Here is a 26,320-nt window from a genome sequence, read left to right on the forward strand (position 1 = left end):
GATTTGTGGATCGGAACAATAGAGGTGCATTTCCATGCAGCCGGAAACGTTCGGTCGCGCAGTGAACGGTTGAGTATAAATGTGATGGGCGTCGCCAAGGTGGAAGAGCAGTTCTTAAGAAGCAAGGGAGGTATTCCATCGGCACTCGATATTTTCTTGGTGTCAAATTCTTCAAAACATTTCTTCACATCTTCAATGGTGAACTGCAAAACTGGGAATGCGATGTCATACGATGGAATGTTAGCAAAGCAATTGCGACGACTAACGGACGACACTTTGCTGAACACACTCTCAAAAAATGCAGCGAAAAGTTCCGCTGCTTCTGCATTTGAGCTTGCATGAGATTCTCCATATTTAACATGGTATGGAATACGAGTGAATGATATTCGTTTTTTCACAAAGTTCCAGAAGAGCGAAGGATCACTTTTTACATTCGACTGAACTCTAGATATACAATTTTCGTAGGTGGACAAAAGAAGTGTTATGTAGTTTGATTCCACTTCGCGAAGTTTGTTGCGTTCACTCTCAATTCTCGTTCGGAAGAACCTTTTACGTACTTTTCTAAGTTTATTGCGTAGGTGCCGCAGCTCAGGAGTCCACCATGGTTTGCCAATAACCGAGGTAAATGAGCGTCTTCTTCGAGGAACATGTTCAATGAAAACTTGATACAGCTTATCGTAAAAAGCGATTCGTCCATGGCTCCAGGCCAGTGGAGAGGAAGCCGTACCGTTGAAGATGCCGAAGTGTTCTTATTCCCCTTCATCGTAGAGGGGAAGGAACAAGGATCTTCTCGACTGATCCATTGTTCAGACGCTAGATCTTAAAAAATAGTTCGGCAAAATAAAGAAGCGCTGCTACTCTTGTTGAATCGTCACTCAAGCTGTCTCTTACACTCCCGCTGATTCCGTGAAGGTTTCGCAGATCATCAAGTTTCGGGCAACCACACAAGAAGTGCTCGACGGAGTTGTGGATTTGACAGAGGTCGCAGAGTAGGTGGAAGGGTCCTCTATTGAATCCATGTGAGACTAAGCATTTTATTTAGGAATAAAAATAGAATTTTGTTACGTAACGATTACGCTCCCGCTCCCAAATTAAGTAACGCAACTTCGACCGCCTCTCCCCACCCCACTACTTGCGTTACGTAATTTGTGCACGAGACGCCTTAGAAATTTCTTCGAACAATGCAAATAAATTAGTATAATTGGATTGAAGCACTGGATTGGATAATTTTTTCTCAAAGTTTTGTCACTTTCTTTTTTCGCTTGAGCAGCGGTCTTAATGTTTTATCCGACACTGTATGTTCCTAAATTCGTCGAATATTGTGGTTTATCTAGCACCGTTTTGAAAAGCCTCGTGAACATCAGATTGTATGGAAAATAATTCGGGATTTTCGCTCTGGACAAACTTATCTTTGTATCACCAGAATTTTAATTTATCGCATGCATTAAACAAGCACGGACCAGAGAGCTATTGTGATGGTTCCCATTTCCAACCAGGCATGGATCGCAGTATAATTATTGCGAATAATATTTATTCTGAAAATACCACAGCCACAAAAAATATACAATAATCAGGAAAAATCAGGATCATTTCAAAAAATAAGACAAAACTGAGTGTTTGTCAGGATATCAGGGAACGTACTAATGTCTGGAAAATCCTGAAAAATCAGGAAGGTTGGCATCTCTGTCTATAATAGTAAAATAAAGCTAAGGTGCAAAATTCTCATCGACTCGATTTCTAAAATAAGGCCCATTATTCTAACCAGTAGGGCCACTGGTACAAGCAAAAGGATATGCAGGTTTTCGGATACAATACAATTCACACTTTCGGACTGGAAAGATTTGATTAGTAGTAAAATATTATTCAATGTCGTTTATGTTTGCTCACCATGTACTCTGACAGTGAAAATATGTTGAACCGTCCTCATCAAATTTCACCACACATGCGGTTCTTTTTTCTATCGGTTATCATCTGTAGCATTATCATACAGTTTACACTAAAATCATTCTACTAATTATCTCAGACAAAAACACAATACAACGGGTTTCTTTCCCCCCACGTGTTATGTAACCTATGTTTGTAATTTTTTCTTCTCTTCATCAATCAAATATAATTCTAAGATTTAGCGTAGGATGTATAGAACGCTTTCCTATTTCCTGAAGATTAAAGTAAATATATATATTTTTATTCATACGAGATAAAAAAATAAACACAGATTTTACACATTGTCTATCATTAATTAACAGTTTAACGATGATTTAAGAAAGTTTATCAAGGTTTTAAAATTTACAAAACTGATTTGTAAAAATGCATGTTTTTTTCTCCTCCCTCTTCTCTGTGGATTCCAGCCTCATCATCTATTGGCTAAGCTCTATCCGTGCAAAGTTATCAAAACATCTTTTTTTTTCGTTTCAATGGAGTAGCTTGATTCGTTTGAGAGTGAACTTCGAAAATCTTGTTCATCAATGTACAGTTGAAAGAACGTCAAGTATCTTAAAAACCATGGATATGGAGGAAAATCTCTACTGCTCACCGTCCATCAAAAACGCTAAATTAGTCGGCTGCCGAAAACTGGTTATCTCGCTCATTCCAGATCGAACTCTTTCTCCCAGCTTTCATCCGAATTGGAGGAAGAAACATCATCTCCCGTGAAGTGATTCTTCTCAATCGTCAGCTCGTTTTGCGCTTTCACTGGGGTGGAGGGCTTCTGCTTACCGCCGGCGGTTGCAGTTCTGTTTGCGGTCTTCTGGTTTCCACCCTTTGCAGGTTGTGATTGTTGGATGATATTTCTACTAACAGCACTTCGTGGTTGCGATTGAGTTTTTTTCGTTGCGTTTTTCTGCTGAGTTGAAGTATTGAACGATGGCGGCATCTTTTCAGGAGTCTTTTCAATGTCCGATTGAATGAGCAGAGTTTCGTCTACCGGTTCCATCCTTCCGTAGGCGATGGACTTCTCGCGTTCCTTGATTTCCTGTTCGTATTCTTCCAGCAAGCGAGCTTGTTCCTCCTCGGATAGTTCCAGGTTGGATGCATCGAACTCCTCCGTCCAGGCGGCAATTTCCTCCGGAATGATATCTGATAAGTGGTAGGATTAATTAGATCTTTGCAAACTATTCTATTATTCTAAACTAATTCTGGGGGGAATTTTAAGATAGTACATGGGTTTCGAATAAAGAATTATAAATAAATTCTAATTTCTGTAAACTATCGTCTATCTACAACAAACTAAATATACGTTTTTGTTTTCTATCACTATCACTCACTTTCTTCGATAGTCCGCTTGGGTTGATCAGTTTGCACGATGACCTTTTGTGGGGCAACTGTTTCGGTTGAGGCAATTGCTGCTTTGGCCTTCCGTTCGGCAAGTTCAGCATTGGCCATCGCGTCTTCAAGCAAGGCTTTCTTGAAAAGATATCTGAAAATACATAAATCATTATTGAGTGCATTCAATGTATTTATGAAACATATTTTTTTTTTTTATCTGTATTATAGTGATTTTCAACTCATTTGGCTGGTTCGTCACTTTTTACTTCCATTTTTGGAAGAATGTCGGGAGTGAGAATTGAACTCGTGACCTTTAGCGTGAGAGGCATGGATATTACCACTACGCCAGATCGCCTCCAGATGAAACATATGTTTATATTATTCTAGCTGACCCGGCAAACTTCGTCCCGCCCAAAATTTATTTTTCGTTATAAAATTCTCTTTTTCCTACTAAACGCACGTTCATGGGTCCAAACGCAGAACTATCCATTGATTGATCTTCTAATCTACCTTTTAAAATTACCTTTTACTAGAAAATTCCTAGTAGTTCTACCAAAACTCGACATTATAATACCAGATTATTTTCAGGCACAATTCTCGTGCAAGATTTTTCACCCACTTACAAAAAACATGTTTCTCTGTTACATGTTTGTTTTTTTTACATAAATGTTTGATACAGAAAAAGAATAAAGACAGCCCTAAATCGAAGAATTCCTTTTTCCGAGTTTGGCTCTTATCAACACATTCGGCGATCCTTCTCTATTTATATAGATAGAAGACGATATAGGAGTGCATTTTATCACATGAAAATCCATTTCCACTTTCGAACAAAGAACAATTTCGTTAGCGCAAACATTAATTGGACTAACAACGTTTGTCAACATGTAACTGTAGAACATATCGTATTGAATTTTTCGAATTTTCCCATTTTCCTTCAGAGTTTTCCGAATATTTTCATTGTCTTGTTTGGTTGGAATATGTTTGATTGAAATAAAGGATGTCACATCAAATTGCATCACGGAAAAAACGCTGTAGAAATTTAATTTTTAGGAATTATATCTTCAGCTTTCGCTTATAATCAGATAAGAGTGTATAGATCACGTTGGCCATGCTTCACTGTAAATTTTTCGTAAATTTGGAAAAATGTCGTCGAACGAAAAAGAACGTCGTGAATTAATCCTGTGCACTCATTTCGAGAATCCGGAGTTGTCACATCGGGACATCGGTAAGATGCTGGGAATCGTCCAATCCACGGTCAGCAGAGTACTAAAACGATACTTCGAGAACCTAACCATCGACCGGAAGGTGAAGAACGGCAAAAATTGATGCTCCGTCAGTGAAAAAGATCACAAGCGCGTAGTTAAGCAGTTTAGACGTGATCCGAGAAGTTCGGTCCGGGATGTCGCCAATAAGCTGAATTTGTCAAGTTCATTCGTCCATTCGGTTCATTCGGCTTCTAACCGCGACGAAAGGTAAAACATGGTGGGGAAGACGCGAGCCCGGAAACTGTACACCGAAATGCTGACGAAGCCGCATTGCCTGGTAATGGACGACGAAACCTACGTCAAAGTGGACTTTCGTCAGCTGCCGGGCCTGTTGTTCTTCTCCGCAGAGGACAAATTCAGCGTTCCGGAGGAGATTCGCAAGCAGAAACTATCCAAATTTGCCAAAAAGTACATGGTGTGGCAAGCGATCTGCTCTTGCGGAAAGCGAAGCGCCCCCTATTGAAGCAGCACGAGGGCCCGACCATCTTCTGGCCGGATCTCGCTTCGTGCCACTATTCAAAGGACATGTTGGAGTGGTACGAAGCCAACGGGGTCAACTTCGTGCCAAAGGAAATGAACCCGCCCAACGCGCCGGAGCTTCGCCCAATATTTCTTTTCTATTATGAAGCAGGCCCTCCGGAAGAACCCAAAAGTTGTCAAATCGGAGGCGGACTTCAAGAGAAAATGGATTTCTGTTAAAAAAAAAAAAACTACAACCTGACGTTGTACAGAACCTTATGGACGGGGTAAAGAGGAAGGTGCGAGCATACGGGCTTGGGCTCGAAATATAAAAAGAAAATGCCAAAAGTTGTTTAATAGTTTTTATTTTACTGTCTAAAATTTTCAAAAGGATCGGTCTACTGGGCGAATTTCTACAGCGTTTTTTCCGTGATGCAATTTGATGTGACACACCCTTTATGTGTATTATTTTTATGGGACCCGCTCTCCATTCCAGAGGAGGAAGGGGTGTCACACCATCATAGAAACATTTCTCGTACCCAAAAACCCTCACATCCCAAATTTGGCTCCATTTACTTGATTGGTTCTCGAGTTATGTAGAAGTTTGTTTTTCATTTGTATGGCAGCGCCTCTGCTCTTAGGGAGAGCAGGGGCACTGCCATACAAATAAATTATTCGGTCAAACCACCACCGGAACATTTATTGCCTCCTAAAACCTCCATATACCAAATTCGCTTCTTTTTGTTTGATTAGTTCTTCAGTTATGCAGAAATTTGTGCTTCATTTGTATAGCAGTCTCCCCTTAAAGAGAGGGGAGGAGTGTCGATCCACCATAGAAACGTTTATCGATCCCTAGAACCTCTATATGCCAAGTTTGATTCAATTTGCTTGATTAGTTCTCGAGTTATTCAGACGCCTTTGAAGACTGTGAATACCAGTTTTAAGGGGGTAGTGCACTATGGAAACTTGAAAAAAAAATGTTGTGGCCTAAAATATGCTTTGGGATGTCTATTTTACTGTAGTTTTTGTCCCAGGTTTGTCCGAAGCTCCGTTCGAAAGTTACAAGCCAATTAGTGGACCTTAGTCTTTCTAATTTCTAATTCTTTTCTAAAACGCGTTTTTCTCGAAACTAAGTTTTGCAAACTGGTGGGAGTTCTACCTCCGGAACGGTCCATCCGATTTTGATGAAATAGTTTTTCCCAGATTTTTCACTAAATTTCTTGTCATCGTACGTAAGATTTTTTTTTGATATTTTGGAAAATAAAATTTTGGTGAATGTTTTTGTCTCGATTTTTGAGGCAAAAATGCGTTTTGACGTAGGACTACGTCTTTCATTTCTATACCGGGGTGTAAAATCAAAGTTTCGAAAACGAAAGCGTTACGCCGGAGACCGAGATTTTGAGCGTTAATAGCTCCTAAACAACTGAACGGTATGATAAACACTTCATTCGAAAGATAAAATGCCTACGCGTTCTATACTTGTTACTTTTTGATCCAAAAACCTGTTTCAATAGTCTTAAAATTGCTTTCAAAACAGGCTATCGAAATCACCAATCGGTATATAAGCGAGCGCCGCTCGGAAATCCACTCAGTTCTAATTGAACAGCGATTGGAGCATGTTGTCGCTGTTGTGGTGAAGCTCTTCGTTTATCATGAAAGCGCGGATGAACGGTGTCACCAAGAGCCTGTTTGTGCACCCTAGGCCAGAAGGGAATCCATCAGGAGGAGAGTGATGCCACAAACGGTTCCCCGGGAAGACATCGCTACACACACATACACGCGCGGAATTCTTTCCGTTTGGATGCCATTCAGCATTGAGAAAGTTCCGGAAAGATCTAATCTTTTCTGGAAAAGAATCTGCCAGTTCCTCTGGGAATTTAAAAATACATTCATGTCTATCCATGTAACACTATGACCAAATACATTTGGTTTAGTGATTTTTCAATCAATCGCAATTAACAGGATAGCTTCAGAAGATTATTCTTCCCCATCAGTAGGATATTTCCGTATCCAATATTGTATGCGCCCGCAATCGATTATTGCTCAGTCGCCGAAAGTTCCGAGCTCAGAGAGTTCATTCCCCTCTAGTTTGCCTTCCAAATTGCCATCGTAAACCACACCTTCTCTCGATTCAATCACACACAAAAAGCATACTTAAGCGATATTCTGGTGGTGAGACACATTCATTTTTCGTGAGGACATCGACAAGACAACATCGTTGCCTAACGTGCTGGAGGAAGTGGCGACGAAGGATCGACACATACACGCGCAGAATTCTTTCCGTTTGGATGCCATTCAGCATCGAGAAAGTTCCGGAAAGATCTAATCATTGCTGGAAAATAATCTGCCAATTCTTCTGGGAATTCAAAAATACATTCATGTGAAAGAGTTTATTTGAATGTTTTCTATCCGTGTAACACTGTGACCAAATATTTTTCAATCAAGTACTATTAACAGGTGGTTATCGAGTTAGCATTAACCACTGGTGGGCTTCCAGTATCGAGGAAAATGTGGAAATATCTAATCGTTGCTGGAAAATAATCTGCCAGTTCCGCTTGGAATTGAAAATTACATTCAAGCGAAAGAGTTTATTTTAATGTTTTCTATCCATAAAATAGCCATATAATACATTTGGGTTTGTGATTTGTCAATCAAGTACAGTTAGCAGGTTAGCTTCTGAAGATTATTCTTCAGAACAAGGATTTTCGTATCCTATATTGGATGCATAAAACCTTGTGCCTCCAACGTAACGCTCTCGTTTTCGAAGTCCCTCAAATATTCATTTATTCATTCATTCAGAATGGATTTAGATTCAACTTCGAACAAATGATCTCTAAATCAACGATAGTCCTACGTCACCCTTGCGGTTATACCATAGATATAACCCACTTCCTGTTTTTTTACAAAAATGTCGCCATTTCGTCAAAAACCCTACGTACAATGACAGGAAATATATCGAATATTACGTAAAAAAATCATTAGTTGAAATCGGCCCACTAGAAAAAAAAAGATAATACTCCCACCAGTTTACAAGGTTTTGGCTGCAAGGGTTCAACAAACCGGTTGCGGCTATTCAGGGCAAAGTCCAATTGACACCAATTTATTTCTTGTTTGTTACGTAATATATACCTTATAAAACTGTGATATCAGTTTAATCATAGTAATTTATTTTCTCGTTGAAAAAAATCGCAAAAATCTCAAAAAAAAAAACGACAAATTATCCCATGTTGGTATTCTAGGCAAAACTGTCTCACCGTGTATTTTTTGTAGATCCATAATAAAAGAATCGGTTTAAGTACAAGAATTCCATGTCAAGCTTTCAACAGGGCTAAAGCACTCATTTCTGTTTTGGAAGAACGAACTAATTAAAATGAATAAAATAAAGTTCAACAGAACACTTGTACAGCAATTTTAGCAAATGCCTAATGACAAATAGATTTCTATTCTGCAAAGGTGTTGCAGATGTCTCACTTCTTCATAAAACGATGTTTTATGCATAATCCTTCGGAAAAACATAAAAAAAACTTCTGGTTTGTTCCCATATTTCAGAGAACAATATCAAGTTCAATTGTCCCATGTTGATGCATAACTGTCCCACCATGAAATTTCAAGTTCGTAATCAAGCTAGAATGTCATTGCTGAACCGATTTTGAAGCTTACTCTTGTACTTATTATATTCAGATAAGTGTATACTGAGGAGTGAGGCATAGTGAGATTGTTGGAAACAATGAATCGAAGCTGTACATCAGATTCAAGCGATTCAAGTTTTTTTAAATAAAACAAAAACGGTTTTGGATATCAATGATTCAATGATTTCAATTTATTCATGTGAAAGTACATTTGATACCATTATGCGTGGAACTCGATTTCTTTCGCATGGCCACCGTTTCGCAAGCATAAATCGGCCGATACTGCTGCAATTTCACGTTCGATATTCGTACGAAGTGCATCAATCGTCGCTTGCTTGTTGGTATAGACCACAGACTTGACGTAGCCCCACAGGAAATAATCTAACGGCGTCAAATCGCACGACCGATGCGGCCAATTGACTGGTCCATTTCGTGAGATACCATGCTCACCAAACTTGTGAGCCAATTTGTCCAAATCCATATCATCCAATTGTCCAAATCCATATCATCCGATTCGGGCCAAAAATATTCGGTTATCATTGAGCGGTAGCGATTTCCAATCACAGTAACGTGACGGTCTTGATCATCACGGAAGAAGTACGGCCCAATGAGGCCGCCGGACCATAAACCGCATCAAACCTTATTTTTTTCGGGATGCAATGGTGACTCATAAAGTACGTGTGAATTGCTGCCTGACCAATAACGCATATTTTGTTTGTTAACGAAGCCATTCAGCCAGAAATGAGCCTCATCGCTGAAGATGATTTTTCGATGAAAATCCGGATCATATTCAAGTTGTTGCTCACCCCATTTTACGAACAGACGATGCTTCTGGTGGTCAAGCGGCTTCAGGTTTTGCGTCAATTTAATCTTATAAGAATGTAGGCCAAGAACTTTTAGCAAAATTCATCACAACGACGTCACAGAGATGCCCAACGCTTGAGAACGACGTGTGAGAGACTGATTTGGGTCTTCCTCAATTGATGCGCTAGCGGCAGCAATATTCTCGACACTACGGGCACTTCTTTGTCTCACTGGCAAGGGAACATTTTGTACTGTGCCTGTAGATTCAAAATTTTCCATCAGACACTCAATTGTTGATCTTGCAGGACGATTATGACGAACATAAATTGGACGTAGCGCTTTTAAAGTTGAGGGCATTGACTCCGAATTTCGGTATCTTTTCATTATGAAATAGCAAACCTTACTTTTCATTATGAAATGGAAAACCTTACTGAAGAAAATGTCAAGAGAGCGGGAAAAAATATGGCGCCGTTTGCTGTCCCTATCGGTCTACTTTTGTAGCATCCCTATTGAAGCACCCGTTATTTGGACTTTTCTGACCTCTAACTTCTATGCTCCCTGCGCTACTCTACGCTTCCGTTCCTCTACGGTCTTCTTATTTGCATCTTCATGATTTGAGTTCTTGAGAGCTTCGACGTAACACTCGTGAGAGATCTTTGCATTTTGCATGACACTTTTCTGTCATTTCAACATTAGAGGGGCTTAGAATGAAAGGAGTGTAAGTGATTTGATCGATTTCTCTACATCGACTCTCTCTTTTGGTCATAACTTAGCTGCAAATACATTCCGTACTGTATTTGGCAATGTGGAAGATAGGTCAGAACCTCATCTATCGGACTCTATAGCAAACTTAAATTGGAACGTTTTTGCAGTTGAGTTATTAACTAAAGAAAAAGTTGATGAAGAGAAATCGATCAAGTCACTTACACCCCTTGCATTCTAAGCCCCTCATTTAAAACTCCAACAGCATCCAAGATGGCATTGTGGACAATGCGCTGAGCTACCAAACTCTGGTCATTTTGGTTTACAACGAAATATTTTATGTTCACGGAGAAACCTCGCTCCAATTTAGCATTGCCATGCGATAGAATGAGGATCCCTTTGACAAAGTCAAACAAGTTTGTACATTCTATTCCCGCTGCACCTATGAGTTTCACCCACAAGATGTCCAAACGTTCTTCTTTTCGACGATAGTTTACCACTGCACAATGGTCCAGGAGATGCATTTAAGTGGAAATTAGCATTTAGAGCTCGACAGTTATACTCTAGACAAAAACTGTGTTCGACAAAGTTATTACATAGGATAGAGCGCTCAATTTTATGTTATCAAAAATAGGGTGACCAAAATTGTCGATGAAATAAAAAATACAAATTTCTTATCTTTGATAGAGGTAAACATAGTTCGACAATGTTGTAGCTCCAGTTATTTGAGACATCTTTGTAGAACAATGTTTTTTTTCTATTTTTTGAAATAACCGATTTTTTTGAGTTGCGTTAGGGACACAATGGAAAAACTTTTTTTACTTTAACTTTTATATTTCAAATTCTACATGCAAACTGTCTTCAGAAGACTTTTAGAGCTTACTAATAAAAATATTTTTCGATGCAGAACTTGTCAATATCTCAACTCCACTCAAAGTTATTGATATTTCTTCCCAAAAAATACGCTTTCTTTAAATGTTTGTCATTCTTTCTGGGGCAAACATAAACAAAGTTTGATATGGGCATTTGAATGTACATATTTCACTCTATATGATGTGTGTCACACGACGAGATTCTTCTTCTTCTTCATCACTGCCATCAGATTCATAATCATCTTTTCCTGATTCAATAATTGTGTACTTCAATAGAAATATTACTTCATCTAGAAGCTTTTTTTACAATTACCTATCTTCTTTTCAAAATATGTGTTTACTATTCGATCTGTGGAGGTACGAAAATGATTGACTATACCATGATTAGTATTTCATCGACTATTTTTATGAGTGAAATTATACTATACTATAAAAAAAGCAGCTCAAAAATATGGAGTGCTTTGTAGAATTAATCGATTCTTGACCTTTGAAAGTAAAATCACGATCTATAAAGCACTTATTGCTCCACATTTTGATTATTGTGCATCTGTGCTATTTCTTGCAAATAAGAGGCAAATGCAAAAAATGCAAATTGTGCAAAACAAGGCGATGCGCCTGATGTTGAGATGTGATCGACTAACTCCACGAAGATTTATGCTCGAATGCCTGCAATGGATGTCAGTGAGTCATGTAATTGATGCTGTGTATACAGATTTCTCAGCTGCATTTGACAAGATAAACCATGAAATTCCCGTCGTCAAACTACAACGTCTTGGATTTCATGGCAACTTTCTGAACTGGCTACGTTCGTACCTGACCAATCGTGTGATGTCAGTGAAAATCGGTGACACTGTATCTTCTCCATTTCGAGTTACATCTGGCGTACCTCAAGTCACCTTGGCCCTTACATCTTTCTACTCTACCTCAACGATATTAATTTCTGTCTGAAGTGCCACAAACTCTCTTACGCAGATGATTTCAAACTATTTTGCACCGTTAATTGTCTTGATGACGCAGCATACCTACAGCAGCAACTCAACCCGTATAAATTACGAAATGTCATTGTGAACCGGGTTATGTCCATCAAAGATCTTGGCGTCATTCTCGATTCTAAGTTAACATTTAAAGAACACGTAGCTTATATCACCAGTAAAGCATCCAGAGTCCTAGGATTCATCTTTCGCGTTACGAAAGATTTCAGGGACATATATTGTTTAAAGTATCTATATTGTGCGTTGGTCCGCTCAATCCTCGAGTATGCTTGTGTGGTATGGTCGCCTTATTATCAAAATGGCGTTCAGCGAATCGAAGCGATTCAACGCAAATTCGTTCGTTTTGCTCTGCGAAATTTGCCTTGGAACAATCCTTCAAATCTTCCAAATTATGAAAATCGCTCTAATTTAATTGGACTAGACTCACTAAATCTACGTAGAGACGTCGCTAAAGCGATATTAGTATCAGACCTGATCCTCTCAAACATCGACTGTTCTACTCTTCTCCAATTAATTAATTTTATTATAAGGACACGAACTTTGCGCTCTCATACATTCATTTGTGTCCCCTCTTTACGCACTAATTACGGGTATAATGAACCCGTTTCAAGTATGTGCCGAGTTTTTAACCGCTCGTACACTTCGTACGATTTTAACTTGACCCGTTCACATCTGAAAAGAATTTTTTCTAATGCCCTTAGATATTAGGTAGAATTTAAGTTAGATTTAAGTATATCATTAGGGCACTCTTGTTCAGGCCTGTTGATAACAAATAAATAAACAAATACAAATATGAACTTCCGAATGTCCTGTACCCAAAATTCACTTTCTTACAAAGGATATCGGCTTTACAATACATTACCAAATGAAGCAAAGACAGCAACAAGTTTTCGAATGTTCCGTAGTATCTGTAAAGAGTTTTTGAAGTATGATTTGGATTTTTAACCCAATATAGAATCAATGTTAATCAATGTTAGCATGTAAGATGACGAAGTTATAACGGATATTTGTGTTTCTTATCTTATGACTATAATGATGATGGTATGTTATTCGTTTGGGGAACTTTAGTCGTACTTTTTTGACGTAGAACTACATCTTTCAGGAAGGGTGCCAAATCAGAATACAGGTCACGTTTTTATGAAATAAAGTTAACGTTAATAACTACTTTCACTGTGAACGAATTCTCATGATTTGCATACCAATCGAATCGGAAATTCTCTAAGATTTGTTTGATATGCTATACATTACAATTCGCTAATCTCTAAACGGTTTCAATTCAGAAAAACTGGAAGAACCTTTTTCCCATACATTTATTCTGCGGATTGGTGTGCTAATCCTACCCATATTTCGAATGCTTATAACTCTAACATTTCTTAACCGATCGGAAAGATGTTTGCATCAATTGATAGGAAATACGCGTCTATCGCAATTAATAAAATATTATTTTCCATGAGATGAACAATTGAATAACTGTAAAATGTCAAGCGTTATTTAAACGCCTTAACTGTCAAGTTTTGATTGGCCCGATTTACGGTTTCCCCAACACAGACTTCAAAATCGATGTACCTGAGGAAATACGCTCTGCGAATATACATGCAAGTCGGGGGTATTTTTGTTTCCATCAAGCTGTGTTTCTCTAACACAGACTTCTAAATCAACGTGCCTGGGGGAATCCGCTTTGTAAAAAGATGTAAGTCGGGGGTATTTTTGCCCACTGAATTGTGTTTCCCTAACACGAACTTCAAAATTAATGTACCTGCAAATATACATGCAAGTCGGGGGTATTTTGACGTAGGACTACGTCTTTCATTTCTATACCGGGGTGTAAAATCAAAGTTTCGAAAACGAAAGCGTTACGCCGGAGACCGAGATTTTGAGTGTTAATAGCTCCTAAACAACTGAACGAAATGGTATGATAAACACTTCATTCGAAAGATAAAATGTCTACGCGTTCTATACTTGTTACTTTCTGATCCAAAAACATGTTTCAATAGTCTTAAATTTGCTTTCAAAATAGGCTATTGAAATCACCAATCGGTATATAAGCGAGAGCCGCTCGGAAATCCACTCAGTTCTAATTGAACAGCGATTGGAGCATGTTGTCGCTGTTGTGGTGAAGCTCTTCATTTATCATGAAAGCGCGGATGAACGGTGTCACCAAGAGCCTGTTTGTGCACCTTAGGCCAGAAGGGAATCCATCAGGAGGAGAGTGATGCTACAAACGGTTCCCCGGGAAGATCTCGAAGCAGCCGCTACACACACACACACACACACATACACGCACGGAATTCTTTCCGTTTGGATCGAGAAAGATCCGGAAAATAATCTGCCAGTTCCTCTAGGAATTTAAAAATACATTCATGTGAAAGAGTTTATTTGAATGTTTTGTATCCATGTAACACTGTGACCAAATATGTTTCAATCAAGTGCTATTAACAGATGGTTATCGAGTTAGCATTAACCACTGGTGGGCTTCCAGTATCGAGGAAAATGTGGAAATATCTAATCGTTACTGAAAATAATCTGCCAGTTCCTCTGGGAATTTAAAACTACATTCATATGAAAGAGTTTATTTTAATGTTTTCTATCCATGTAACACTGTGACCAAATACATTAGGTTTTGTGATTTTTCAATCAATCGCAATCAACAGGATAGCTTCTGAAGATTATTCTTCCCCATCAGTAGGATATTTCCGTATCCAATATTGGATGCATAAAACCTTGTGCCTCCAACGTAACGCTCTCGTTTTCGAAGTTCTCCAAATATTCATTCATTCAGAATGAATTCAGATTCAACTTCATACAAATGATCTCTAAATCAACGATAGTCCTACGTCACCCTTGCGGTTATACCATAGATATAACCCACTTCCTGTTTTTTGGTGTTAAGTAGAGATGTCTAAATTTTTCGTTTATTCGATTATCGATTAATCGTGGGGCCAAATAATCGATTCATTCGAATAATTGTCTTTCAGAATTCGATTAATCGAGCGAAGATTTATTTCTTGTAATCGAGATGAACAGACATTTATTATAAAAAAAAAATATGCAGAATATGCAGAATAGTAGTTTTTGAATGGTAATTCAGTAGATTGATAAATTTACCATTTCGTGATTTTTTTGCGGGCGATTGAAAAAAGAGCACATCATGCAAATGATGCAAAATATTTTAATTGCACCAACATACAATTTTTTGTGTTCAAAACTACCTGTTCTTCGAATGTTGTTGAAATAGCAGATTTATTTGAAAATTTCTACTTGGTCCCTATAACTACTAGTTCAAAAGAAGTATTTTTGTAGAATCATTGACCACTAGTATTTTCTTCGGCTCTCTGAATTTGAATACTACCACTTTAGTACGGGAGATTAGATCACATCCTTCTATTCCGCTATTTACTCCTGCAGACGCTGAATTCTTCTCCCCAGTCTCCTCCACCATCAGGGAATTATTTTTATGCTTCAACCGTAAGTGGTTTAGCATAATCGATGAATTTCGACAACCAAAGTTTAAATTTTGCACTGTATTTATTGAAAAAAATTGTTTCCTTTTTCATTAATCGCGATTACTGTGATAATTATTCGATGTATTCATATTTTGATTTTTCATTATTCGATACAAAATTACTCGGATAAAATTGCAGATATTCGATTATTTGAATTAATCGAACGATTAACCGACGTCTCTAGTGTTGAGTACTTTTGCACTCGCATGTCGTTGTGCAGACCGGAATATATTTCCCTAAAACGTACTTTTAAACTGAGAAGCCAGGGAAAATCGTCATTTCAGATACTAGAGGTGAATGAACTTTCGCGTTTTGAGAACCGTTTGATCGTTTGACAATTCTTCCGTTCACATATTTTGGTGTCCCGGGCATCATGTCAAACGTAAAAGGAGTTCATCAAATTTATTTGTAACGAAGAACATAATCTATTACAAAAATTTCCATGCATTCTAAAATAATATTCGAAGTGGTAAACAAGTGGATTGCATAATATCATTGCGTAGTTCTACGTCGAAAATATGCGGTCGTGTCCTAGATACAACTCCTTACAATTTTTTTCTCTACAGTCGTACATACAAATTTAACTTTAAACAATAGTTTGAGTCCGCGTGCGTTCACACACATAGAGAAGCATAAGACTGAACAAAATCAAATTTCTCTCGAATCAAATAAAAGCGTTCCAAGGGGTTCAATGTGGAAACCGGAGTGAAGCTAGGAATAGCTCAACAGGAATACTCGTAATTTCAACAGATAGTTATAACGACATTTTTCTGTGTTGTGGCAGATCTCATTGCAGATTCAGGTTGATACGTTTATAATCCAGGTTGAATGTAGGACCTGAAGTATCGGCTGGAATAAGGCTTAGGTTTGCTCAGCTGTCTGGTCTCGAAAACGGTTAACAGACCGTTGTCGGGTATCCAATGAATCGGGAATTCTTTTGTAAATTCAAGGCTAATACTGACATAGGCATTGGGTTCAATTCCTGATCGATCAAGGATTTTTTCGGTTTGGAAACTTTCTTGACATGCCTTGGGAGAAGTAATGGGCCTGTAGTATCGGCTAGAATTAGGTTTGGTTTTGCTCAGCTGCTTGAACTCGGAAACAATAGCATCGTGACCAGAGATCTGAAAAAGCGGGAATTCCCTTGTAAATTCTTGGCTAATATTGACATAGGCCGGGGATCTGAAAAAGCCGGAATTCCCTTGTAAATTCTAGGCTAATATTGACATAGGTATCGGGTTCAATTCCGATCGGTCTAGGGTCTTCCTGGGTTGGGAATTCCTCGACATGCCATGGAATAAATGCGTCATGATGATGATTCGAGTAGTTTTTTCGATTAGGAATCTATGTCTGTGTTATAACCAGTCCGTCTTTTTCTTGTTTTTTTATGATATGCTAACTGGCTAGTTGTATAGTACAGTAAATTTCAATATAAATATCATTATCAACAAGAGCTCGTTCAGCTCAAACTTTTGTAAGGGGACCATCATCATGATTCCATATAATGAATAATGTATTATCTATTGTGTGTGAGTGTGTGCTTTTTTTTAATTTATCATTTTATCTTAAGACTATGATGATGGTATTTTTTTATTAATCCGTTTATTTTTACAGGCTCAGTTACATAGATTTAAAGGAGCCACGCTGTAGAAAATATTAACATGTTTCCTTAATTCTATGGTTAATAAAATAGGAAACCGAATACTCGCGGTCGACTCGAGTTTAGAAGGGTGTCACATTTTCATTAGGAAAAGGATGGAATGTAAGGAGATTGTAACAATGTTCATACTCACACTCATATTTACATTCACATTCTCATTCACACTCACACTTCACACTCAATTCTTAAAACTATCCTTACATCTAACATGTATTTATAATTTCACCTATTCTAATGTTAGTTGGAAGGGAACCGATAGCTCGCAAAGGACGAAAAGGAGGGGAAAAGGATGTAAGAACAATCACACTTGAAGATCGATAGCTTTAAGGAAAACATATATTTGGGACATGTAATCAAGATCTAACCGAGCCAACACATCTCTCACCGGCACATTGGGCTGCTTTCCTCGAGCCCGAAGGGAGTTTTCCAAATTCGATCTGGCGACAAGATACAACTCGCACGACCAAACAACGTGTTCGCTGTTGCTGGTATTGATTGGTTTTGTTTTTATTTCAATTTAATTCTTCAATTAAATTTAAAAAATAATTGTGAAGTCTGCAATAGTTTAAGCCCGCGCGCGTTGACGCACATAGAAAGACTTGAGATCGAGCATAAGCAAAAGTAGTTTTTCGCGAATAAAATAAAAGTATTCCAAGGAGTTCAATGTGGAAAACGGAATGAAGCTAGGGATAGCTCAACCGGAATACTCGTAAATTTATCTTTTCAACAGATAATTATAACGAGATTTTCCTGTGTTATGGCGGATCTCATTGCAGATTTCAGGTTGATACGTTTATACTCCAGGTTGGATGTAGGGCCTGAAGTATCGGCTGGAATTAGGCTTAGTTTTGCTCAGCTGTCTGGTCTCGAAAACGATTAACAGACCGTTGTCGGGTATCCAGTGAAGCGGGAATTCCTTTGTAAATTCAAGGCTAATACTGACATAGGTATTGGGTTCAATTCCTGATCGGTCAAGGATTTTTTCGGGTTGGAAACTTTCTTGACATGCCTTGGGATAAGTAATGGGCCTAAAGTATCGGCTAGAATTAGGCTTGGGTTTGCTCAGCTGCTTGAACTCGGAAACGACAGCATCGTGGCCGGGTATAAGATAAAGCGGGAATTCCCTTGTAAATTCTTGGCTAATACTGACATAGGTATTGGGTTCAATTCCCGATCGGTCTAGGGTCTTCCCGGGTTAGAAATTCTCTCGATATGTGCTACCTTGGCTACCATGACTGTTGATAGATCACAGTAGCCATGCCAGAAGCAGGAGTGACATGCTTTTAGATTTGTGCTTATTCTAGTTTTACCTTCCAACTAATAGACATGAAATCCTCAAGCTCACATAATTTATTTGACTACTGAGAATGTAACATTTTTGGCGACGAGGTTGAAGCCTGAAGATTCTTCCGAGATGACCACCGAATATGGAACTCAAGCCGGATCCGAAGCTGGAGCAAGTGGAGGAGAAATTCCGTTGTCCGTTGTGATGCAGCGAATGGCCGAGCAAAACAGCCGTTTGATGAAGTTACTGGAACAGTTCACCGGTAACCAAGCAACGTCAACACAGCAAAACGCTCCAGAGAAAATTCTCGAATCCCTTGCGACCAACCTTAAGGAGTTTCACTTCGATCCGGAAAACGGGTTGACTTTCGATCGCTGGTTTTCTAAGTACGAGGATCTATTCAGGCAGGATGGCAGAAGCTTGGACGATGCCGCGAAGGTTAGACTTTTGCTGCGGAGTCTCAGTGTTCCGGTGCACGAGAAATTCCTCAACTACCTGCTGCCGTCCCACCCACGCGATTTCACCTTCGACGAAGTTGTAGACGAGATGAAGCAGATTTTTGGTCAGCATAAATCTGTGTTCAGCAAGCGCTACGACTGCCTCAATATTGAGAAGAACGAAGCCGACGATTTCGTAACGTATGCTGGAATCGTCAACCGTCAATGTGAGGATTTTGAACTTCAGCAGCTCACCGTGGATCAGTTCAAGAGCCTGGTGTTCATCTGCGGTTTCAAGTCATCGAAGAACACCGACGTCAGGACCCGACTTCTGTCGAAGCTCGAGTCCGATCAAGCTGAAACCATCAACCTGGCAGGACTGGTCACCGAGTGCCAACGACTGTCGAATCTTAAACACGACACGGCGTTGGTCGAGAAGAAACTGACATCTTCAGCGGTCCAGGCAGTTCGGCAGTCAAAGAAGCAGCCGAACAACCAGATGAAGTCATCAGCAGACATCAAGACACCTCCATCACCATGTTGGCAATGCGGCGCAATGCATTTTGTGAAGGACTGCAAATTTTCGAAGCACACCTGCAAACAGTGCGGGAAAGTGGGCCACAAAGACGGCTACTGTGGTTGTTTTTCCAAGTCATCAACTACGGAGTCGAAAGCTGGTTCCAAGAAAAAGAAGCCTTTCAACACGAAGGTTATTCAAATCTTGAAGCAGGTCCGTAGCCGTAGAAGGTTCATCACCGTCAATTTCAACGGAAAATCGGCCGAGCTCCAATTGGACTGTGGTTCCGACATCACCGTTATCAGCACACACACGTGGAAAATGATTGGCTCACCGTCATCAACGGTGACTAGCGTAGAAGCATCAACGGCATCAAGGGAACCACTCGAATTGGTTGGCGAATTCACCTGCCCGGTTACTATCGGGAAAACTACGAAGGCATCGGTCTGCTACATCACATCAGTTGAAGATCTGAACGTCATCGGACTGGACTGGTTGGACGCGTTTGACTTATGGTCGAAGCCGCTTGCTGCCAACTGCAAACAGGTGAATCTTTCCAATTTTTCGCCTTCCTCTGATCAGCACTTCCTTAAGCAATATTCTGAAGTTTTTCAAGATGGTTTGGGCCACTGCATGAAGACGAAAATTTCACTGTCTCTGAAGCCGGATGCCCAACCCGTTTTCCGACCAAAGCGACCGGTGCCTTTTCATGCAATCCAAAAGGTAGAAGAGGAGCTGGATCGACTCGAGCGGTTGGACATCATCTCGCCGGTCGATTTTTCGGACTGGGCAGCACCCATCGTCGTTGTCAAGAAACCGGGGGGAAAAGTGCGTGTATGTGCCGATTACTCGACTGGGCTCAACGCAGTACTGGAGACCAACAAGTTTTCCTCGACGATATTCTGGTGCACAGCAAGACTCCCGTGGATCATAACCGAATCATCCACATGCTTTTCAACCGTCTGCGTGACTATGAATTCCGTCTACGTGTGGAGAAGTGCCGATTCCACCAGGATCAAATCAAGTACCTTGGACATATCGTTTCTGCTAAAGGTATCCAACCCGATCCAGCCAAGATTGCAGCCATTTCGGAAATGCCCGCACCAACCGACGTTCCCACCTTGCGCTCGTTCTTGGGTGCAGTCAACTTTTACGGCAAATTCGTCCGCGAGATGCACCAACTACGCCATCCGTTAGACAACCTTCTGAAAAAGGACACGAAGTTCGATTGGAGTAAGGAGTGTCAGCACGCTTTCCAAAACATCAAAAAAGTGCTACAATCTGGTCTGTTGCTCACCCACTACAATCCAGAGCAAGAGATTATCGTGGCAGGAGATGCGTCAAAAACTGGCATTGGTGCAGTTATTCTTCATCGTTTTCCGAACGGCATCATCAAGGCTGTGTCACATGCATCGAGATCGCTGACTGTAGCAGAGCAGAACTATAGCCAAATCGAAAAAGAAGCGTTGGCATTAGTTTTTGCTTGCACGAAGTTCCATCGTTTGCTGTGGGGTCGCCGGTTCACGCTTCAAACGGACCATCAACCATTGCATCGACCATCAACATCAAATACGTATCAACTCAAGATTTCGGTTACGCTGACGTACTTTCCCAGCTTATCAGCAACCATCCGAAACCCGACGAAGAAGCAGTCATCGCTATGGTTCGAGTCGAAGATGACGTTAGTTCCTGTTTCCATGACTCTATTCAAGATCTTCCAGTCACCCACAAGAGCCTGAAGCTCGCCACTAAGAAGGATGCCGTGCTCCAGAAGGTAATTTCCTACACACAAGGTTCCTGGCCATCACGGTGCGAAGGTATCGAAGATGTAGAAGTTCGATCTTTCTTCAGCCGTCGAGATTCCTACTCCGTAATTGACGACTGTATCATGATGGCGGATCGAATTGTAGTTCCCAAAAGCCTGCAGAAAAGGATCCTCAAGCAAGTTCACCAAGGACATCCTGGCATCGAACGGGCAAAAGCTATCGCTCGTGGAATCGTTTTCTGGCCGACAATAGATGAAGCCATCACCAACTACGTTCGTAGATGCTCAAGCTGTGCGAATGCTGCAAAATCTCCACCACATGCTCAACCACAACCGTGGCCTCGAGCTGAAGGACCCTGGCAACGACTCCACATCGATTTCGCTGGACCTGTGGATGGAGAATACTATTTAGTTGTGGTGGATTCTTTCTCAAAGTGGCCGGAAATACTGCAAACTCGTTACCCGACTACTTCCACAACGACCACATTTCTTCGAGAATGCTTCGCAAGATTTGGAATTCCTACAGTCATTGTGTCGGACAATGGAAGCCAGTTCACCAGTGCTGAATTCCGTGATTTCTGCGAAGAATTTGGGATCGTCCATTTCCGTACAGCTCTGTATCATCCACAATCAAACGGGCAAGCGGAGAGGTTTGTGGACACCTTGAAGAGATCGCTGAAGAAAATTGTCGACGGAGGAAAGAGGTCAACCCTTACTGCGCTTCAAACGTTCCTGTACGTCTACAGATCCACTCCATCAGCGGTTCTGAGTGGACAATCTCCAGCCGAGGTAATGCTTGGACGCAAGATGAGGACAACTTTGGACCTGTTACGACCGTCACCCAAACCAGAATTTCACCCGCAACATCAACCAGTCAAGCGAAGTTTCCTAGCTGGTGCTCGAGTTTATGCCAAAGTCTACTCTGCAAACGATAAGTGGAAGTGGATACCCGGTGTTGTGCTCGAAGCTATTGGCAACGTCAACTACAACATATTATTGGACTGCCAAGTTGGTCGACGCAAAGTGCTACGTTCGCACATTGATCAACTCCGAACGGGAATGGAACAAGTTGCTCCTGCACCAGCACCATTATCTATCTTGATTGACGAATTTGGACTTACTCCAGCTGAACCAACACCTCAGCTGGACAGAACCCAATCTTCGATCCAGAACGATCAACCAACACCTAATGAAGTCCTGAACTTGGATCAACCAACATCCGATGAGGAGCACGTTGAGTCAGCCGAGGTTCTTGATCTTCAAGATACGTTGTCGAGTGAAGGAGATGAAACTCTACTGTCAATGGATGTTCCCCAGCCGATTCTGACATTGACACCTTTGCAACGACCCGTGCGATCAACCCGGCCACCAATCAAGTTTCAAGATTACCACTGCTATCAAATTAGAGGGGGAGATGCTACCTTGGCTACCATGACTGTTGATAGATCACAGTAGCCATGCCAGAAGCAGGAGTGACATGCTTTTAGATTTGTGCTTATTCTAGTTTTACCTTCCAACTAATAGACATGAAATCCTCAAGCTCTCATAATTTATTTGACTACTGAGAAGGTAACAATATGCCATGAAATAAATACGATCAGATAATGGCTTATATTGTTCTTTCGATTAGTAATCTATGTCTGCGAAATAACCAGTCCGTTTTAATTTCAATTTAATTTGCTTACTGGTTTGTTGATGAATAATGTAAATACCGTAATATAATTATTATCAATTAGATAACCCATTCCGCTCAAACCTTTGTAGGGGAATGAGATGGGACCATCATTATCTCTATTAAAAAAAATCATTATACTTATCAGCAGGAAAAATCTCATTCGCTGCTATTTTCATTTCGTCTTGTGATTCTCAATACTTCATTGTTTCATAGATATTTTGTCTTTCTAATCCGGTTCCTTTGGTTAAAAGGAAATATTAAAATACATGTATCAAACCATGAATTAACAAATTTCTCGGCGTTGAATTGTGTGGTACCGCTGATGTTGAAGGCTCCATAATGAAACTCAACGAAATTATGAATTTTCTAAATACATCTGATATCTATTTTGAACAAATCGTAGAAACATTGACACCGGAATCACACAACGTTGCAAATGAAACTGAAGAGAGGCAGTAATGCCACAGATGTTCTTTGTTTTTTCTCATACATCGAACTGAGTGCTTTACTTCTGTTTGCAAAGGAGTACGAGGTAAAATCAACCTGCAAACGGGTTATTGTTCACTTGTGTGACAGCGAATCTTGTTCGACAATTGAAAAGGACTGAATTTTTCAATAGATATTGTTTTTAATATGCTCTGAGTGATAAATTGGTTTGATATGATTTCGATTTCATAAATATTTTTTCACTCTACCCTACTTTTATTCTTTTTTTTATAACTTTTTAAAGATATATTTTATGATGTTTAACCCTAATTTATATTTCATCCTCTACAGATTACTGAGATACGAAAATGTTCATCAATGGATTATTATGATTTTGATTTAATTGGATCCTAGATAAAATTCAAATTTGGAAACAAATATAGTTAAAAAAAACATGCTATCGCTTTTCTCACTGAAACGACAATTCGCGCAGCGTTGGACAGTGTTTTATTAAAAACTTTTATTTTTACCTAAATTTTGAACTCTGTCACAAACGCGGCAAACTGCGACAACCAAACTTTTAAGCTGGTTTTCTACAAAAAAAATCACAGTTTTTCATGATTTTTTTTTGGGTCGAGCTTATTATGCATAAAATTTACAATATCTGATGAAAAAGATTTGTTTTGTATAGTTTTTCAAACTACTTTTCCTTTGACGCCAAAAAAACCAAGCTATCATTGAAGCTGCAGAGCATTTCAAAGTAATGTACTTTCTTTCAAAAAATTGTCGAAAATCGTCAATATGTCAAGCTTTGAAAAATCATTTTAAAAATCAGATTTTATTATATTGCGCTCAAATGTGGGATTTAAGCACTTGAATATTATAGCAAGAAAGGAAAAATGTTACGAAACAGCTGACGCCAATTTCGTCTCTAACCTGATGGCCAGCGTTTCGCCACTGTGCACTGGTGCTTCAATGTGTTCTATTAGAAGACACCGTGCCGAATGAAAACGATTCAATACGATAAGTGAAATACAATCGCTAATTACAGTTCCTCAACTTTCAAAAGGTTTATAAACAATACTTTGAGGCAAAATCGAAACGCCAAACATTATCTTAGAAAGGAACTTTTAGCGCACATCGAATAAATCAAGGAAGAGATGCATTTGCTTAACGTTAAGAAACGAAAGTTGAAATACCCAGGTAACCAATGTAATCAATGTTTCTTTAAAGTTGTTGTCGTTCAACTCTTCATTTTCTTCATAATCGTATGAAAAATTGCTAGTGTTTATCAGTAGGAGAAAAGCTTAGAAATGAGAACAGCGTTTTTTTCTACCTCCGTTTAGGGTAAACATAACAACTTAAATACAGATTCGTTGCCTTAAAAATGCAGTCTAGCAAATGCTTAGTCAAGAAGTTTTTTGTAGCCAACGACCTTTTTTAGGATGACATTTCCAATTTGAAGTTTGAGGTATTGTTCTAATTATGTTGTTTAAAGAAATGATATGCAGCATTCGCTGAATTCAAAATGCAAATATTTAAAGAAAAACACACACACACACATTGCAAACGGAAATACTAAATATTTGCCTAAGAGATAAGTACTAGTTTCGATTGCTAAATATAACAAAGCGCTGTCTAATTTTAATCAGTTCGGTGATATATAGTACTGATTACATAGAAGATAGAATGCATATTTCTTATTTGTGATCCACGAGCAAGCAGAACCAACAAACAACACTCACCTCTTCCAGAAGTCCATGTGTGCCACTTTACTTGGTACGAAGGCAGCATATTTTTCGTTCAAAATAGTGCTTCTGTCCAAGTGTCGAGCTAATAGCGGCTCCGTAAACTGTTCCTGTTCGACTACTTCCATCCAGCGCTTATATTTCTCACTCAGCTCGTCCGATGGTTCCTCCAGGTAAGTGTTCTCCATCGATTGTAAATCGGCCAAATGTTTGTAGAATCCGGTCATCGTTTCGGTTGCCTCGTACGTGATCAGAACATCCTCTGCCTCTTCCTCCTCCTCCAACGAAGGCACCAACGCTTCGGTTACTTGTCCCAGGAATGAGCTGAAACTCTTTTTCATCGCACCAACCGTGGAATCGGGCTCGTTAAGACTGAGGGTTCGGCCTAGTGCCTCCGTTGCACTGGTGGCTTCCGATTTTACTGCTGTTGATAGTTCCGTCAGATCGTTCTTGACGGCTTCCAATACCGTAGCTGACTTGGATTTGGCTGTATCCAGCCAGGAGCCCCACCAGCTTCCCGATCCGGAGGTACTTCCGGTAGGACTGCTGACCTCATTTTCTGGGCTTTTGTCATCCGTTAACCTGCACCAAAACAAAAAAAAAATCAGTCACGAAGAGATATTGTTATCAGGTAATAATCTCAGCATATGTAAACACACGCATTGTACGCGGAAGGGTTTCAGTCAGGAGAAAATTTTCTCACCTTTTGTCTGCCATATCGACACACTTTTTGCAAGTTACTGCAAATGAACACTCTCCCAAGCTCAAGTGACGGAATTTACCTGACTACAGTTTCTTCAACTCTCAGAACTTTCTCACTCACAATGAAATTACGAACTACTTCACAGTTGCATCCTCAAACACGGAATTTCGATGTTTCAATAATTAAAGTGTGCACTATTTTCTACTCCCTTCACAATCTTAGGTCATTCAATACTTTTTGTAAACACGCACACACAAACGAAGTAGCGAGAACTGGATTGTTGTGTACAGCTGCTGCAGATGAAAGAGACAGTGATATCCCTAGTACAAAACACAAGCCCCTGCCAAAGTTTGTCAACAAGCTGCTCTGATGTCGACTGCCAGACTGGGTGGTAAAGGGAAATACGCAGAAACAACAATCTTTGCGGTATTGATAGGTGAACAGATTTCTTTGATCTTGTTTTGTTACCCACAACTCAAAGTAGGTAAACTTTAGTTCGAAACTGTTTGAAGCACTAAATGGACACCAAATTAAGCCTACGGAAGTAAGCAAATATTAAAAGTTCTATACGCAGTACACGACGAGCATCGCCCGAACGAAAATATTGAAGATGT

General features: G+C 39.7%; 1 protein-coding gene across 1 annotated transcript; it reads right to left on the reverse strand.

Annotated features, from left to right (window-relative positions):
• Positions 1-1,840: 1,840 nt before the first annotated feature.
• LOC129769470 (BSD domain-containing protein 1-like) lies at positions 1,841-26,320 on the reverse strand. Its single transcript, XM_055771767.1, has 4 exons — positions 25,707-26,320; positions 25,001-25,585; positions 3,264-3,415; positions 1,841-3,075 (listed from the first exon to the last, which is right to left on the reverse strand). Exons 1-4 carry the CDS (start codon positions 25,718-25,720, stop codon positions 2,585-2,587), a joined length of 1,242 nt encoding a protein of 413 aa, XP_055627742.1. The 5' UTR covers positions 25,721-26,320; the 3' UTR covers positions 1,841-2,584.

The sequence above is a fragment of the Toxorhynchites rutilus genome, chromosome 2 (genome assembly GCF_029784135.1).
Source record: "Toxorhynchites rutilus septentrionalis strain SRP chromosome 2, ASM2978413v1, whole genome shotgun sequence".
In the NCBI taxonomy this organism is placed as follows: Eukaryota; Metazoa; Arthropoda; class Insecta; order Diptera; family Culicidae; genus Toxorhynchites; species Toxorhynchites rutilus.